Source organism: Juglans microcarpa x Juglans regia, chromosome 4S (genome assembly GCF_004785595.1).
Source record: "Juglans microcarpa x Juglans regia isolate MS1-56 chromosome 4S, Jm3101_v1.0, whole genome shotgun sequence".
In the NCBI taxonomy this organism is placed as follows: Eukaryota; Viridiplantae; Streptophyta; class Magnoliopsida; order Fagales; family Juglandaceae; genus Juglans; species Juglans microcarpa x Juglans regia.
The window spans coordinates 19,057,700-19,076,341 of NC_054601.1; the positions used below are offsets into that span (position 1 = coordinate 19,057,700).

General features: G+C 30.2%; 2 protein-coding genes across 4 annotated transcripts; one reads left to right on the forward strand and one right to left on the reverse strand.

Moving 5' to 3' along the window:
- Positions 1 to 5,275: 5,275 nt before the first annotated feature.
- Positions 5,276 to 9,300, reverse strand: LOC121263485 (V-type proton ATPase subunit F). 2 transcript variants are annotated; one of them, XM_041166395.1, is made up of 5 exons: positions 9,148 to 9,294; positions 8,450 to 8,531; positions 7,961 to 8,042; positions 6,045 to 6,127; positions 5,276 to 5,693 (listed from the first exon to the last, which is right to left on the reverse strand). In XM_041166395.1, the coding sequence occupies exons 2-5, from the start codon at positions 8,510 to 8,512 to the stop codon at positions 5,529 to 5,531; spliced, it is 393 nt and encodes a 130-aa protein (XP_041022329.1). In that variant the 5' UTR covers positions 8,513 to 8,531; positions 9,148 to 9,294; the 3' UTR covers positions 5,276 to 5,528. The 2 variants fall into 2 exon arrangements, with proteins under 2 accessions (XP_041022329.1, XP_041022330.1); XM_041166396.1 differs by lacking the exon at positions 5,276 to 5,693 and adding an exon at positions 5,717 to 5,922 and having other exon boundaries at positions 6,013 to 6,127; positions 9,148 to 9,300.
- A 5,666-nt stretch (positions 9,301 to 14,966) lies between these two features.
- On the forward strand, positions 14,967 to 18,397 carry LOC121262589 (GDP-mannose 3,5-epimerase 2). Of its 2 annotated transcripts, none has more exons than XM_041165120.1 (7): positions 14,967 to 15,127; positions 15,900 to 16,310; positions 16,457 to 16,550; positions 16,649 to 16,778; positions 16,876 to 17,008; positions 17,522 to 17,729; positions 17,880 to 18,397. In XM_041165120.1, the coding sequence occupies exons 2-7, from the start codon at positions 15,901 to 15,903 to the stop codon at positions 18,039 to 18,041; spliced, it is 1,137 nt and encodes a 378-aa protein (XP_041021054.1). In that variant the 5' UTR covers positions 14,967 to 15,127; position 15,900; the 3' UTR covers positions 18,042 to 18,397. The 2 variants fall into 2 exon arrangements, with proteins under 2 accessions (XP_041021054.1, XP_041021055.1); XM_041165121.1 differs by lacking the exon at positions 14,967 to 15,127 and adding an exon at positions 15,714 to 15,812.
- The last annotated feature ends 245 nt before the right edge of the window (positions 18,398 to 18,642 follow it).

Here is an 18,642-nt window from a genome sequence, read left to right on the forward strand (position 1 = left end):
ACACCTAAAAATTCAAAACTGATAAAACTATTATTATCACACAAATTTTATTCAAAACTGATAAAATACAATTATTAATTTTTTTTTTACCTTTTCTTTAGACTGTGATGTGGTTGAATTAAAAAAGACATTATTTTTATCATAGAGTTGTAAATTAATCGTAGCTGCAACCCGACTAATTCGATTCATTTTTTAGTCCGATCCAACCCGACTCCAGAACCAAACAACCCGATATGGGTCGACCCGACCCGAGATTGGAAGCACAAGGCGCAACGTACTCCTCTGCAACGGTGAGAACCGCCTTTTATTGACTGGGTGAGGTTTGGGAACTGAGTTGGGATTCGAAATCGTCGAGCTGGGGTGAGGTTTGTATATAATCTGTTGGAGAGATCGAAATCGATTTTGAGGCACTCCTTCAACTTCCTTCTTCCAGAGGCTTCCCGTCGCAGCCACTCTTCTCTTCAGCCAACCTTGCTTCTCTCTCCATAGTGCAAATATTCCAACGCCAACATCAATTCTGCTGCATAGAACTTAGAGACCAGAAAAAGAAGAAAAACGATGATGTTAGCGCGTTAGCGATGAAAGCGTAAACGACTTGGGGCTGGAACATCATGTTAGCGTGGGAAGAATGGGTAATTTCCAACCCATTTTCGCTTGGAAACCAAACAAAAGGATTTGCCTTTCTGCTCGAAGCAAATCGTCTTGTACGGGCCACGGTCCGTATCGTTCTTCTCAATCAGAGCCTTGGAGACAACCTTCAAAGCGAGCTACTTGTCGGTTTTAGCGGGTTCGACCCTCAATTTACTTCAACCGGTTTTTCGGTCGGGTCGAGTCGCACGGACGGTCGGTCGGATTCTAGAGTTTTCTGCACAGGCCTAGAGCCTGTATCAGTGATTAATAATTATACTGCAAAACCAACAGTAATTTGAGGAGATAAAAAAATATATAATTTTAGCCCTATATATAATTTGAGAAGACCGTGATTGGAAGTGATATTATGCCCCTCAATTTGCCCACTTGGTTGGTGTGCCTTTAGTGCAATCTTTCTTTATTTTTTTACTTTTTTTTAAATATTTTTAAATATATTTAAATATTTAATAAAAATATTAATACACTAATAATTATTTCCTTAATTAATAAATAAAAAAACTAAAAAAAATAAATGTATAAGTGCCAAATGGTCAAAATGAAAAAAGTATTTATAATTGTGAATTGTGTAATCGTTACGTAATTATTTTGAAAAAAATGAATAAAACATGTAATTCATATGAAAAAATTAATTTTTTAATAATAAATTTTATTTTTTTAAAAAATAATTACATAAAATTTATACACTTTATAATTATATATAACATTATTCTATTAGCATTATTTAAAGATTTAATAGTTAAAAAATAAATAAATAAATAAATAAAGCATTTTGTTAAGTTCGGTCATTCTGTTGGGACTAGGGATAGGAACAGACGACCTTTTTTTTTCCCTAAAATTTGTTATTATTGGGCGGATTTCCGCAGGATGCGGCGCTTCATTCTCATATTAATATTTAATACTAATTATATATGGTCCCACCAAAGCAGATACGGTCAGTCTCAGTGGTCCCCCACTCCCCAATACCTCTTTTTTGCCTTTTAAGGTAATTTAAGGTGTGTTTGGTAAGTGAGAAATATTCTTATTATTATTTTTTATTTTATTATTATTATTTATTTATTTTTTTACTATTTATTATTTTTTACTTATTTTTTAATATTTTATTATTACTTTTTATTATTTTTTATAAACATTCTCAACACTTTTCAAATATTCTCACTATCCAAACCAAGCCTTAAAATTCCCCCGGCCTTATCAGCTATCTGGGCAAACTTTTGCATTCCTTCCTACTTTTAATTCGAGTAATAGCGTAATGCTACATTTAAAAAAATATATATATTTATTATTAAAAAATATATATTATTGAAAAATATATTTTTATATAAATTATATTTTTTTATTTTAAAAAAAATACATGACGCCTCTACATTTTACGATGTAAATATTATTAATAAATAATTTCTACTTTTAAAAAATTTCTTACGAAGCTTTGCTGCAGAATATTATTTACTGTAATATCTATTGTAATTTATAAAAAAGTAAAATATTAATACGTTTCGCCATTGTGAAACTGATATGTTAGGTGTTTCAAAAAAAATTATAAATATTTATTTTTTTAAAGATTATGACATATGAATAAATGTAATTGAAAATGACAAAATTTATAACGATTATATAATGTAATTATAATAATATAGTTATTCTTTTAAGAAAATTTGTTTAAAAGGTCCTTCTAAATATATTAAATTCATATTAAATTCGAAACTGATATTAGTCATATGGAAAGATTCTGTTTAGATAGTGAGATGAGATGAGATGATTTTAGATCAAAATTAAAAATTAAATAAATTATTATTAAAATATTATTTTTTAATATTATTATTATTTTGATATTTGAAAAAGTTGAATTATTTATTATTTTTTGTATAAAAATTTAGAAAAGTTTTAATTATAAGAAAATGATGAGATAAAACAGTTTCTGTAACCAAAAAAGATACGTGTGGTTTGGATAGTGAATTAAGATAAGATGAGTTGAAATAAAAATTAAAAGTTGAATAAAATATTATTAGAATATTATTATTTTAAGATATGAAAAAGTTGAATTGTTTATTATATTTTATGTGAAAATTTAAAAAAGTTATAATAATAAGATGAGATAAGGAGTAATATTATATACAATCATGAAGTGTGTAAGTACCATATAATTATTTTAAAAAAGAATATGATTTATTATTAAAAAATTATTATTTTTTTATATAAATCTTATATATATTTATTTTTTTTAAAATAATTGACGGTGATTACGTACTACGACTGTATATATAATTTCTCATATCATATAAAGTACCTGGGATTATCTTTCAAGAATTTGAGTGGACCTAGTGTCTTGGCAAAAGGTCAAAAAAAGTGAAATGACCTCATCTTTCCCATAAACGGTTCAATCAAGAAAAAGCAAACCGGGCTAGGCTCCATATCACTGGTTCTCTGGTCCATCAAAAACTTTTTTAAAAGTGGGTGACGTTGATCTTATAGTTTTATTGGAGAGTGAGATAAAGTGGCGGTCAAATTATAATAAAGGAGTGTTTGGTCCACAGAATTATTCTCACTGACTTGAGGTAAAATCAAAACAAAACTGCTTTGGCTTCGAGCTTTATCCCTTAATAATCATTATTCAATCTCTCAAGAGATCATCTTTTACTAGGCAGCATGCTTGAAAGCCAGCATAGCCATCTGGTTCAGTGAACGTGATTAGAAGGTAATCTTTAGGCCTGTTTTGCAATTAAGATAAAATGAGATGAAATGAAATATTTCAAATATTATTAAAAATTTTAAGTTAAGATGAGATGAGATAATTTATAAAAAAACGTATGTTTGGATAATGAGATGAAATAAAATGAGATATTTTTACTTTTTATAATTATTGAGTAATAGTTATGAATATATTAATAAAAAGTAATATTTATAATTAATTAAAAAATATATCGTAAATAAATTTATATCTCAAAATACATTTTTTAATCAAAATTACTTTATATTCCCACCAAAAATTAAAATTGTGGGTCCCGATAGAGGGGAAGAGACGTGAACAAGGAGGAAGAATTATCTCGAAATGGGATGAGAAAAAAAAAGAAAAATGCACTGTTGACATAATTTTGTACTGTTTATCTCAGTTTTGTACCGTTTATTTCACTGATTATGTCAGTTTTATACTGTTTATTGCACTATTTATGACAGTTTTGCACTGTTTACTTAACTTTTTACTATTTATATCAGTTATTAATTTCAAAATGCAAAGATGAAATAAAAAACATCCAATTAGACATTTGAATACTTAGATGAGACTTGTCGTACAGGCCGGATGGATGATATCTAAGTCAGTATCTTGGTGTGGAGAGGGATAACTACAATATCTAAGTCAGTGATAGTAAAGTATATTATCTATTTACTTATTTTTATTAAAAAATTATCATTTGATACTTATCTCGATCTCAATTTATATGGATCTATTGTTTTCTTATGGTAAGATTTATCCTTCGGTCTGACTATCTTTGGTCTTAACCGGAATGTTGGCTATTAGAGTCTTGATTTCACTTGTGTGGGCGAGCATTGTGCTGGGAAGCCAGTATCGTGCTAGAGGATTATTAATTTTCCACGTCGTCGGTTATGTCATTAAACCCTTATTAATGATGATCGGATTCGAACTCCGTACTGTGTTTTGACTATTGTGATCTTGGCATATGCCAAATTGGCTAACGGCGCTTGGGCCCTAATGTAGTTAGATTGGGTCGGACTCCCTTAAGGGAAATATTTGACCTAACACTATATTTGATTGAGAAAAGATAGTTACAGTCGTAAGTACATAAATGTCATATAATTATTTTAAAAATAAATAAATAAATATAAGATCTATATGAAAAAATAATAATTTTTTAATAGTAAAGTTCACTCTTTTTCAAAACGACTGTATAACACTTACACATTCTATGACTACATATAACATTACTCATGCTTGCATATATATTCAAGGGGGAAAGGAAGAACCAACTTATAGAAAAGTAATTCACAGCAGCTACTTTAAATTAAAAGAAAAAGGAATGATTGAGCCGCCTCGAGAAAAATGGCTAGGATAGACTGACCAACCGATTTGATTTTGGGGGGTGCGACCAGCCACCCATGGGTGTTATTTGCATGATTATGGTAAGGTTGTTTGGCTTTCTAAAAATTCTGCTAACCATAATGATGAGTTGATTCATCCTTTAAATAGCATGATTATGGTAAGGTTACTTGATTTTAGCAAAGCATGTGCACGCTAGAGATGTGGAGAAGATGATCAATGTTTTCTTCACTCTGATTGCACATATAACACCAATCCATTATTATCGTCCGTCTTTCTCAAATTATTCACCGTAACAACATTTCCGAGGGCTGCTGTCCAACAAAAGAATGCGACCCTCGAAGGAGCCTTATTCCTCCATATGCTTTTTACATAGGAATGAACCTCCAACTTGAGGGTTGTCACCCAGAGGAAAAACAAAAACAAAAACAAAAACAAACAAAAGCACCACTAATTCAGCTTCTAAGAATTGCATTCTTGCACAGATTAGAGGAGGGTGCATGGGGAATAAACACTAAAGAATATTGAGAAAGCAAAAGTAATGAACAAAAAGGAACAGAAGAAAATTCAGTATGAAAAATAAAATATCCTAGCCTTTAAAAGTTTTATATGACCATTTTCTCTAATCGTCATAACCAGAATTCATATTGGATCAATAATTCATAATTGGACACAAAAAGAGAACATAAAGTATTCAGATAAATCAATCAATGCAAAGGAAATGGAAAGCACGGCATACAGTTGTGTGCACAAAAGAGAGCATATGTAGCCATCAACTAGGAAGTTTTTGTGTTCACATCCTGCAGAGCGAAACATGTAGACATACTTATCGTCGTCCTGATGCCACAGATTCAGTAGAGAAGAGATACTTGACACGTGAAAGAACTGAATCATGAGCAGGATCATAAGGGTGATCCTTGGAAGGGATCTCCAAAATAGCTGGTATGGGATTATTGTAGCTATCGACCAGAAACCTAATCATGTTCGCAACCTGAAATGTGAAAAGCCAAAGGTGTGAGTTTGTGATATGAAATCTTAGAACACACGACAAATTTGGAGGATAGGAAAATTGCAACAAATTCTAAATATGCAATACATTACTGGTAAAGTAGCCAACCAACTGAACACCTAAGCTCGTACTTAACTAATAATGACAGCCTTTAACCCTCATCTTTGTTTGCAAATGCATATAGAGAACCATGCTATGAAAAATAATACACCTCGAAATTCAAAAGTTTGGTTATTGATTCTGTAGCAAATTCTGAAATTTAATATAAAATGATAGGTTTTGTCAACTCATAGTTTCCCACCTACATGCTTGAAGTGTGAGGAGGAAACATACATATTGGCTGATTAAAACAATAGCAATATCCTCCCTTGTAGTGAACTCTTTGAATGCATCTTCAATTGCTTTGACTGTTGTTTCTGAACCCAAGCGCACAAAAAAAAAAAAAAAAAAAAAAAAAAAAAAAAAATTAGTGCAGAAAATAAACATCAATTAGCTTTGCTTAAAAAATTGATATGAAAGAAACTTGCTCGTATTTTACCAATCTTCAATATACTCATTGCAAAGAAAAAGATGCAGATTGATTTTGTACAGTATTTTTGTGACACACGATCAGTTCCATTGATCAAAATTCACTTAAGAAAAAAGATCGTGAATAAACATTTACTGCTATTTGCAACCTTAGGATCATGAATAAACATGCACTCTAAGAGAAATAGGGCCATCCTTCCAGCCAGCTTGAATCATAATCCTATCATAAATGAAAAAGGCACCTCTAAGCTAAAGCTCTTGGTGCCTGCTTTCAGAAATTTAGCTCGTTTCTTGCTGCTTCATTTTTTTTTTTTTATCCCATCATAAGATCTAAAAGTTGAAGTATTTTACTCAGGACATGATTCAATCTTTCTCTGAAGATATGAAAGAATACACTGTATTGAGCTATCAAACAGAGAACCTCAAACCATCGACACACACTAACTAAAGATCCAGGACCTTAACTTTTTCATATTGGGGAATGAATAATCAAAGTTTTTTTCGTGATCCAAATTAAGGGGATTCATTGGAGACTGAAGCTCAACTACTGGATAGTTCAGGAAATATTTGGAAGCTTCAAACAACCACCTATCTCTAGCTTATGAATTTGCCCATTAGTACATGCCCTTAACCCAATTGGATATGCTTTGTCATTTAAGATTAAGATCGAGAGAAAAATCTGTAATTCAGGCCAGGAGTTATTCTAAAATCCTGAAGAGGTTCTGCAAGAAGGCCAAACATATTAGGGTACCACTTCTTCCAAAATCCAGGCCTTAGAAAGCTGTCAAACCAAGACAGAGCTCAAAGCATTGAATATAATAATAAGGAAATTTTAATTCATAAGTCAAGGAAGCACCTCAGAGATAGGGCACATTTCAAAATGTAAAGTAAAAGCTCAGCCTAGTAATTTATTTGATTTTTCCCCTTTCATATGATTGATAAGTTACATAAGCAGCTCAATTCTGTAAAGATGACCAACTATTTTGAGGCATGCATCTCACAATTAAGTATCTATAAAATCATAAGAAACCTATAAGGAACAGACTTTAGAGCTAGAGGCAATAGTTGAGTCACAAATTACACCCCAGGGGCATTTTCCTTATTCCTCACCACCCAGTTATGCAAAAAATCTAACCATTTAAAATACATTTGCAGGAAGCTACCATGTTTTATTTTAATATATGAGAGGCATGAATAACTGCAACATCAAACTGAAATTACGGAAATAATTTGGAGTCCTGATGACTAGACAGTGGGCTAATGTGATTAACTTAAATTAAGCAGAAAGAAGAATGTCTCTAATTGGATATTCAATAACAGGAAAGTTGAGGTCGTCGGTTTGCAAGCTGGTCACATCAATGCTAATGAGACGCCAAGGAAAGTACTTATACAGACCGAGCAGAAGCTTTAACGAAAGCAAAAGAAAACATATCAGCACCTAAAACCATGCAATGAAAGCTCTTGTCAGCTTTATTTATGATCACATTAAAATGATTGAGTGGTTACAGAGTGGAGAATCTGTTGGCTCATTCCCAAGAGAAACCATTTCCTTCTGGTCATACTGAAACAAATACTTCATCATTAAAAATGTAATTCACATATTAATCTGGAAAAGAAAAAAAGAAAACGCACAAGCACACGTACATGAGGCTCTAATAGTACAAATACCCATGAAATGGAAAGATTTAAATAATACAGCATTACAAGGCTCATATACGTACTTGAATCAACAATAAGATAGTTTGTCTTTCTCCGCAAGTCGACATTTCCCACACCGGCCATCAAAAACCCAGTAACAGTGTCCTAAATGAAAAGTCATCCATGAGAACAATTTTCAAGATCTAATTAAATGAGCTAAATAACCTAAAGCAGTGAATACTGAGTTATACTTCATGAACCTACCCAAAAGGAACAATAACAAAGGATAAAAAGACATACTCTGACCTATTCACTATGAACCAACAGTACATACATTAAATATGTAGTTTCCAATACGATGCTTGGCCAGAGGTTGATCAGTTGCTTAAGTATGATTCACATTATCGGAAATCGTGGTGAAAATATTTAAATTTCTTTTTCAAATGAAACTTCTATAAGTTGGTACCATGAAAGTCATGTCAGTCATGTTCAGTGTAAAAAAAAAAAAAAAGAAACTTGCAAAGCAGAAACCCAGAAGGCCAGAAACTTGCAGACTACTACATTAACCATACCTCATCAGCAATCATCGCAATAAGCGCTGAGCTTTTATTGGGAATTTGAGCTCTGCCCGCCATTTAAAGTCCTATAATTCAACTGGAGCAAGAAGAAAAACTCATTAGACAAAATGTAATCCGATCATTTACATCAAGAAAACAAGAAGAACAACTACGTACAAGACCTCCTGTTAAAAAAACGTACTTAGAGATTCCAAACTGAAACTTACTACAGTTATCTTTAAATCTCTTTATTTCCTTTATTTTATGTTTAAAATGGCGGAATGGGTAAAAAACTCAAGCCATTAGTCCCAAATAGCTGGAACAAGTCCATTCATTTAAAACCCAAAACGACATAAAAGCCTTACTTCCGCAGTTTATTTTCTTTTTCTACCTTTCCCGGGAGCCAAATAGATAAAAGAGAAAAAGAATGATAGATGCCCAAATAAAAAATAAAAAAATAAAAATCTCAGGAAAACGCAGAAATATGATTTTTCTCCGATAATTAAATTCCTTCTATCCGATTATTGTAATTTGAAAACTTATAAAAACAAAACTAAAAAACGAAAAGAGAATTGGAAAGTGAAAGACAACAAATCATGCAGTGTAAATTTATTCTATAATTGAGCACAATTGATCATGAACCTATGCTTGCAATAAACCTAAATTTCTGAACTTATAAAAAACGAAACTCCTTCCAAAAGTAAAATACAAACCTGTAAGAACGGATCAAAAGAAAGATTTCACAGATGGGGATGAGGGAATTTAGAGAACCCGTTCGGGAGCATTGCTTTTAAAAGGGTTCAAATATATAAAGAGACCCGACTTGAGTCTGTTTCGGTAGAAGACCGACTCGGTCCTTGAATATTAGCAATGTAGCCCTTAAGCCCTGAAATGTTTGGGCTTGGTCATGGGCTTAACTTTCGAAGTTTTTTGCTCAAGGCTTTCTCTACTCAAAAGAATCATTTTTGAGAACAAAACTTCCAAAAATTTCATTTTTAAAAAATATATTTTAGTTTTCTTGAAAGCATTTTTTTAAAAAGAAAATAATTTATTATTTATAAATATATTTTTTAAACTTAATGGGATTATTTTTTCATTTCCAAGATCTTTTAAGAATAATCTTGTAAAAAATGGGGTAGAATGAGATTTTTTGATAGTTTAGCTATGATTACCAATATCAATAGTTTGAGGGGTAATTGCAAATTAGACGGTGATTGAAAAGGGTTTATATATTTTCTACAAAAATAAATTATTTTCAAAAAAATGTAAACATGCATGAGGGATTATAGTATTCTTTTAAATTTTTAAGAGTTACTCTTATTTAAATTCTCGACCTTTTAAAGGGAAGTAATCTTTCTACGTGAACATGAGACCCCAATGTCCATAATAATCTATTGTCCATAATTATTTTCACTGTTCGTTCTGTTTATAACTTATACTTAAAAGTCATAAACAGAACGAACAGTGATTATTGTTCACGTTAAAGTGTAATGAATAGTGATTACTGTTCACGATAAAAGCAGCAGTATTGAATAGTGATTACAATTTACGTTAAAAGTCAATAATGAACAATAATTACTGTTCATGTTAAATGCCAACAATAATGAACAGTGATTGGAAAAATTAAGATTTGGAATTTTAAATCTCAATACTTCATCTTGAATCTCCAGAATTGATCTAACAGTAGAGGTTAAAACATTAAAAATAAACAAACTTAAAATAGATAATTAAAATATAAATTGAACTTTAATTTATAAAATACTAATATTTTATCATTAAATAAAAAAATAGAGTTTTGTTAAATATTTTTAAGAGAATAAAATCATATAAATGATTAGAGTTTTTAATTTAATTTAAATCTCATAATATTCTTAATTAACTAAAATCATTTAGATAAAATAATTTTTTTAGTGTTCCCTGAGTTATTAAGTAGTACGGATAAATTCTACAATTCATATATTTTGTTAAGAAAATTACTACTAGAATATCTAAAATCTTTTAATTTTCATATTACTCATATTACTATAACATTTTGTTATCATTATGATACTTGTTAAAATTTATTTTTCTATTCCTATACATTAAATTATTGACTAATTAATTTTATTTAAAAAAATATATTATTTTTTATTTTGTAGATATTAATCACTAAGAAAACGTGCATTACACGTCACTTACTGCTATTATATATATATATATATATATATATATGAAAAATATCATTAAATATGTGTCCCCATTTTTATATTCAATATTATCCCATTTTCCAACTTAAAATATTCCAATAATTCACAATGAGATCCGTGAGTTATCTTTTGTTTTATTACAACTCTGTATTGGGTTAACTATTCATGAATTGGTTTATAAAAATAAATTGAGATTATAAAAAAAGAAATTAAAAATATTTATATTAATTGGGTGGTGTATTTAGTATTTTAAAAAACATACTTACAAATAAATTCATTTCCTTTAGAAAAATAATATTTGTAGTCATTAAGTGTGCAAACTTCGTATAATACTTTTGAAAAAAGTGAGTAAATGCAATACCCTAAAAAAATCTAATTGTTTAGAAAAATGATAGTTGCAGTCGTGAGTGCGCAAGCGTCACGCAATCAATTTAAAAAAAGTGAATATATATGAGATTCACATGAAAAAAAAATTATTAGTGGACCTCATTCTTTTTTAAAGTGACTGCACAACGCTTACACACTCTACAACTACATATATCATTACTATTTTTTAGTACTGACTCCAAATGATCTTTAGCTTTCTTTGAGTTATAATAAATGAATAAATGATATGAAGACTAATCAAAACTAGAAGTGAATGTTTTGTGTATATTTTTGTTGGCTAATAAATATAAAAAAAAAATCGTAGAGTATGCAAGTGTCGCGTAATTATTAGAAAGATCATTTAGACTCGTACTAAAAAATGACTAATATTTAATATTATAATTAGGGTCATTTAAGCTGTTACAAAAAAATAATAATTGTTTATCTCAAAGCAATCTGAGATTCATTCATTATTTTTTTAATACTAATCAGAGTTTTACAAAGATTCAAAACAAAAACCAGATTACTAAATTAAAGCAAAAAAAATTAAAAAAACATAATTAAAACAATCAAGTAATTCAACCCAACCAACTCAAAAGAAAAAGGAATCAGAAATCGAAAGCATCAAGTCACCAATCCAAAAGAATATTCACTTTTAATGAATATTTAATACATATACAGGAAATGATTAACACGTGACTCCATTTTATATTTTGACATTATCCCATTACTTTTATTTTCAGCTTAAAATATTCCAATCATGGACAGCCAGGCCACATGGCTAAAATTTATAGAGAAATTTTATTTACAGTCTTTAAGTAGAGACTGCATATGCAGACATATTATTAAATGAGAGAAAACATCATTTTAAGAGAAATAATTTTATAATTTTAACAAATTTTAAAATTAAAATAGTCTAAACTTACATTATAGTTTCCATTTGAGGACTGTACCTAACATTGCTCAATCTTATAATATCATTTGATATATTATTAATAAATACAAGTTAGTAAGAAATGAATCCTCTTTCGGATTAGTCTGACATTTTTACAAAAACAGAAAAGAAAAGAAAAAAACTACTTGCTATAAAAAAGAATTTTAAGATCTCAAATGAAATAAAATAAGATAAAAAAATCTGTAAATAATAATGAGAAAATTTATGAATAGTAGTTAAATTATTTGAGTTAAGATTTTTAAGGGATTTTAAGAAATAAGAGAAAAAAAAATTGAATAAAATTTTATAAAATTAAAAGTGTGTTATAATATAATTTTTATTTTGAGATTTAAAAAAAAAATTGAATTATTTTTTATCTTTTGCTTGAAAACTTGAAAAAATTGTAATGATTAGATAATAAAATATTGTTATAATATATTTTTTTAATATTATTTTTATTTTGTGATTTAGAAAATTTGAATTATTTATTTTATTTTATGTGAAAATTTAAAAAAGTTATAATGATTAGTTGAGATGAGTTGAGAGGAGTTATGAAAATAAACGAGACAGTTTTTCAAATTGAATATTTTGTTTAAATAAGATGATTAAAATGGATAACAAATAGTAATAAATATAGGATTTTAAGTTTTATGGTTTTGTAAACTTCCTAGCAGTTTCCAAGTAGCTTCTCTCGGTGCCAGCCAGACGGGCCTCACTTTCATGCCTCTTTCCGTGAATCTTCCTTCTACTGTCCCCACTGGATCCTGGCCGTTCCTTTTTTTCCGTACCGCATCTCAATGATTTTTGAAAGTTAAATGATTTGTATAAATTTTAAATAAATAAATTTCATACAAATCTTTGTAAAAAAATACTATTTTAAAAAAGTATAAAAAATACTATAATTCTACGCAAGTGTGTAACTGTTACGTAATTATTTTAAAAAAGAGTAGGGTCTATTGTTAAAAAATAATTTTTTTTTTCATGTGGATCATATGTTTTATTTATTTTTTTCAAAACGATTACACGACAGTTGTACAATTCACGGATGTAAATATCTTTTCTCATTTTTTATTTATGAGATTCACTTTTTTATAAATGTTTGTATGAGATGTCTATTTGATATTTGTATATAATATTATATTTTCTGGAAATTATGTCCAAACTCCAACGCTATTCCCTACTAATATATCTATTTAAGAAAGAATAATATTAGATAGAAGTTTAAAATAGATAAGTTTCATATAAATTATTTATAAAAAAATAAGTCACAATAATAAATATTTTTTTTCAAATTTCTATATAAAATATAATAAATAATTCAATTTTTTCAAATTTTAAAATAATAATAATATTAAAAAATAATATTTTATTTAAATTTTATCTCAATTTATCTGATTTTAACTCATTATCTAAACGAGATATGGTTACAGCTTTACTCCCGCAGTTTCTTTAAAAAAAAAAAATTAGGACTCGTGTGGATCTTAGGTGAAGTTCCAATTTCAGAGTTTGCACATTGTTAGTGGAGAGGTAGGTTGCCAACTTGGCATTAGAAAAAGAGAAAGAGTCTAGTCACAAAATAATTATATAAAAATAATTTTATTGACCGATATGATTTGATATAATTTGTCAGATTATAAAATTATTTTTATTGTAAAATATATCTAATGAATCATATAAAATCATATCAACTTATGAGATTATTTTTATATAATTTATTTATGACTGCAGTACTTCTCTTTTTAGAATCCAAACAATTTGAGTAAAGTTATACAAAAAGTAATGTTGGCTATAGTTTAAGAATGTGAAAGTCTAAAGGATTTTTTTTTTTTTTACAAATGAATTTTAACGTCCTAAATTTATACAAATTATTTTTTCTTATACTTTACATCAAGAGTTTTATTATGTACATTCATTTTTAAATATTTATTATGTACTTTACTGGTATAATTGACTAAATTAATTATTTTATATTAAAAAAATAAAGCAATTAATTATATTAATGAAGTGAAAAAAAATATACACAAAAATAATTATACATAAAACTTTTGTTGCATCAATATATTGTACACGTGCCTTGTCGAACTCCACATTTTGGACTGACTAGATTCCATGTTTACCAACCATGTGGATCACACATGCCATTGCCCCACTGCTAGATCTGAGCTTTTATTTATTTATTTATTTATTTATTTTGTTTTAATCTTTATGCTAAGAGCTTCACACTACCCATCGAATTTACAACATGAAACATGAAATCATTTGCAAATGTTTCGATCTTGGGAAGATCACTACGTTGAATAGTGAGATAAAATGAGATAATTTTAAATGAGTTGAATAAAATATTATTATAATATTATTTTTTAATATTATTATTTTAAAATTTAAATAAATTAAATTATTTATTATATTTTATATAAAAATTTTAAAAAATTATAATAATAAAAGAAAATGAGATCTTTCTCTATCTAAATCAGCCCGTAGGCTCTAATAATTGAAATGGGATATTTGTTGGTCTTTTTAATTATCTTACTATATTGCCATTTGTTCCAAAAAACTATTATTATTTGGGATCCCATCATTTATTATGAAAAAGCTATTGCAAGGACGCCCATGTGCTAGACTAGACTTGTTTGTCTCAATATAAAAATACAAGACATTCATCATCTTTTCTAGATAAAATATTTATTGAAATATAAAATATGAAAAAAAAAAATAAATTGAAAATATTTTTGGGTGGCAACCAAGTAGGACTGCTAAATATTTAATCCCGGTTTTAATTATAAGAAGATGAATATTTATGAGAAATATTTAAATTAGAAAGAGATTTTATAAAATTAAATTATAAAATTATTTTTATTATAAAATAGATATATATATATATATCATATATCAATTTATAAATTTATTTTTATAATTATATCACTTGTCTTTATTTATTATTTATTTCAAAATATTAAAATAGAAAATTAGAGAAATACGTAATAAAAACGAAAATCTCTCACTCTCTCGATTATGAAGAAATAGAATATTCACAAGGAAAACTGAATGAGTGGCCTCATTATTATCTGCTGTGTATTGGTTCTATTTATAGCAGGACCATCACTGGTTTCGGAACCACGCCCATTCGTCTTCTCACGAAGAATTTCCTCTTCAACATTATATTCTCTATTTCCACAGCGTCTATACCTCAAGTTCAAGGCTTTTCAGGTCAAAATCTCAACTGGGTTTTGTTGGTTTTTTTTTTTCCTCTGAATCTCGCTGTTCTCCCTGCCCTCCTCTTGTGATTCATATATGTTATTCAATTAGTTCCTAGCATTCCCTTTCTGGTTTTGGAGTTCAAATTTTTCATAGGTTTGTTTTAAACTCCTTACATTTTTGGTTTTTCCGCTAAATGCTAGTTTTCTTGGAGAACTTAGCTTCATCATTCTAGCAAACTTGATTTTCTTTTCGAAAAATGTTTGAATTTTTGTATTATGTTTCCTCTGCCATGTTTCTGCATCCCTTTTTTACCCTGTTATAAATATTTCTCTTCCTGAATAATTCTTCCTTTCACAATTTTAATTCAGTTTCCCACATTTCGAAAATTATTTTTTCCTCGAATTGCGTCATCAAACTTGCTCTTTTTTGCCAGCTGCCTTCTCCCCATTTTTTTCCTTAAGTTTCCGGTCAAATTCATGGTTTAAATTCAGAGGGTTTCAGTGGGATTTCTAGGACTTCTTTTCAATAGAAATGTAATAATCATTAAGTTCGAAATTGAGTTAGTTAGCAGTCTTGTTTTGCTTTTATAGTTTCTCTGAAAAGTGGCCATTGCTTGGAAGTTGCACGAATTAGGGATTTCTTTTTTGCTTCAGTCATGATTAGTTGTTAAGATTTCCAAAATCTGGATTCTAAAGTGTAAGAAGTTATGATATTTTGTGCTAATCCAGAACACGCGGTAAATTCTACCACTAATGCTTTCTTAAATATCCAAATATTGCAGAATGGGGAGCACAGGGGAAACAGCCTATGGTGCATACACCTATGAGAATCTTGAGAGGGAACCATACTGGCCAACAGAGAAGCTCCGAATTTCTATTACTGGGGCAGGTGGTTTTATCGCCTCCCACATTGCCCGGCGCTTGAAGAGTGAGGGCCACTACATTATTGCTTCTGATTGGAAGAAGAATGAGCACATGACTGAGGACATGTTCTGTCATGAATTCCACCTTGTGGACTTGAGGGTCATGGACAATTGCTTGAAGGTCACTGAGGGAGTTGACCATGTGTTTAATCTTGCTGCTGATATGGGTGGGATGGGCTTCATTCAGTCCAACCACTCAGTTATCATGTATAACAACACAATGATCAGTTTCAACATGCTTGAGGCTGCCAGGGTCAATGGGGTTAAGAGGTGAATTGTCTGTGATACTCAATACTTGGCCTTGGTCTAGTGAACTCCATTATCAAATTGCCCACGCTGTACATGGAATTTCTCCATTGAGTGCACATATATGTCTTTTCTTTTTGTATTTAATTTTGATAACTGGGTTCGTGCAGGTTTTTCTATGCCTCTAGTGCTTGTATCTACCCTGAATTTAAGCAATTGGAAACTAACGTGAGCTTGAAAGAGTCTGATGCCTGGCCTGCTGAGGTTAGTTACTCTTAGTGGTCACATTTGTTTTAATCTAATAGTTTTCCTTTGTAAGTTATTGATAGAGTTAATGAGTTAACTTGTACACCTGGGTTTAGCCTCAAGATGCTTATGGATTAGAGAAGCTTGCAACAGAGGAGTTGTGCAAGCACTACACCAAAGATTTTGGCATAGAGTGCCGTATTGGAAGGTTCCATAACATTTATGGTCCTTTTGGAACCTGGAAGGGTAAGCTTTTGATTGTAGTGGTAACTAATAAATATGCATGATTTGCTGCTTGTTGGATTTTACCTAATTTTATTACTTGGTTATATCTGTTGTACAGGTGGGAGAGAGAAGGCCCCAGCTGCGTTTTGTAGAAAGACTCTCACTTCAACTGATAAGTTTGAGATGTGGGGAGATGGACTTCAGACCAGATCCTTCACCTTCATTGATGAATGTGTAGAAGGTGTACTTAGGTAAGTGCTTGATGTTCTTATAGTTGTATAGCTGAAATTCATATTCTCATTGATGAGATTCTTCTGTCTGTTATAATGTTGACATTTATTGTATTTATTTAACAATTCTGGATTTTCTTGTTCCGCTCTCTCCTTTTTGTTATTTTACTTATTGAAAAAAAAAAAACCTGGATTGAGGTCACATCATTACAAATTCATAGTAAATACAGGGTTGTTTTTTTAAATATCACTTGTATTAGGACAGGAAATCTGAAGACGGTAGCCTATTTTTACCTTTTCAGTAACCATTCTGATTATTTTGTATAATTTTGGAAACTGCATATATAAATATGACTCTTTAGGATGTCAAACGGGCCAGACTGCGTAATAATTGTTTGTTGTACCCAGTTTTTTGTTTAACACGAAAAATTTATGATAGGGTGTTCATAACATACCAATCTGCATGTTTGAGTTCTGAAGTTATATCTTCCCACTTCTCATGAATTAACTGTCCTATAATCAACTCGTGTTTAGATTGACAAAGTCGGACTTCCGCGAGCCTGTGAATATTGGAAGCGATGAGATGGTTAGCATGAATGAGATGGCTGAGATTGTTCTTAGCTTTGAGAACAAGAAGCTCCCTATCCACCACATTCCTGGCCCAGAGGGAGTCCGTGGTCGTAACTCAGACAACACACTTATCAAAGAGAAACTTGGTTGGGCTCCAACAATGAAGTTGAAGGTATTTATAGAACGACGGTTACTTTCCTGTGTTTATTGTTTCCTAATAAACCCGGAGTTTGTGCCAAATAAGGTTACCTTTGTGTTTTATTGGTTATAAACCATGACTTGCTCACCTACTAATGGCATATCTCTAAACGCTACGTTGTAGGATGGCCTGAGATTTACCTACTTTTGGATCAAGGAACAGATTGAGAAAGAGAAGGCTCAGGGTGTTGACCTGGCTGTTTATGGATCATCAAAGGTGGTTGGAACCCAAGCTCCAGTTCAACTAGGCTCACTTCGTGCCGCTGATGGCAAGGAGGCCATATAGCTCAATAAGTTGCACTGAGAAAAGCCAAGTTTTATTAAGTTTTGGTTATGGTTGAATAGAAAATTATCTATGGTTCAGGAAAAGTATTTGAGTTGAGCTATTATATCGATCTCCTGTTTGTTGTATGTATAAGGGAAGCTTTTATGCTCCCAATGGAAGCTTTTTGAGGCTGCCATGTTGGCCTTAATAGCAGGTTCTGTCTCCATGTCCCTTCTGAAGCTAGGCGATGATCTGTATTTTTTTAGGAGATAAATTTGCGTCCAAGTCCTGTAATAATACATTAGTATTTTGCTTGTTTGCTTTTAAAAGTACTTGTTATTTGCATTTGAGATATTAAGTTCTTGGGATTTAGATCACTTGCTATCAACTTGGATCTCTTAAGTCGAAGTCACCATGGCGTCCAGGTCTCTTGACACTTGTGTTTTACTATTTACAAGCGGGTGTCTAATCACACCATGGCGTGCAAGAAGTTCTTTTATCTCTAAAGATAGGGTGTCAATGGCTTTACTTTAGGTATCAATGGCTGAGATGACCCTTGGGCTTGCTAAATATATTTTACCAGTTACAATAATTATAGGTTTCTTCCTTTTGTGGTTTCCCT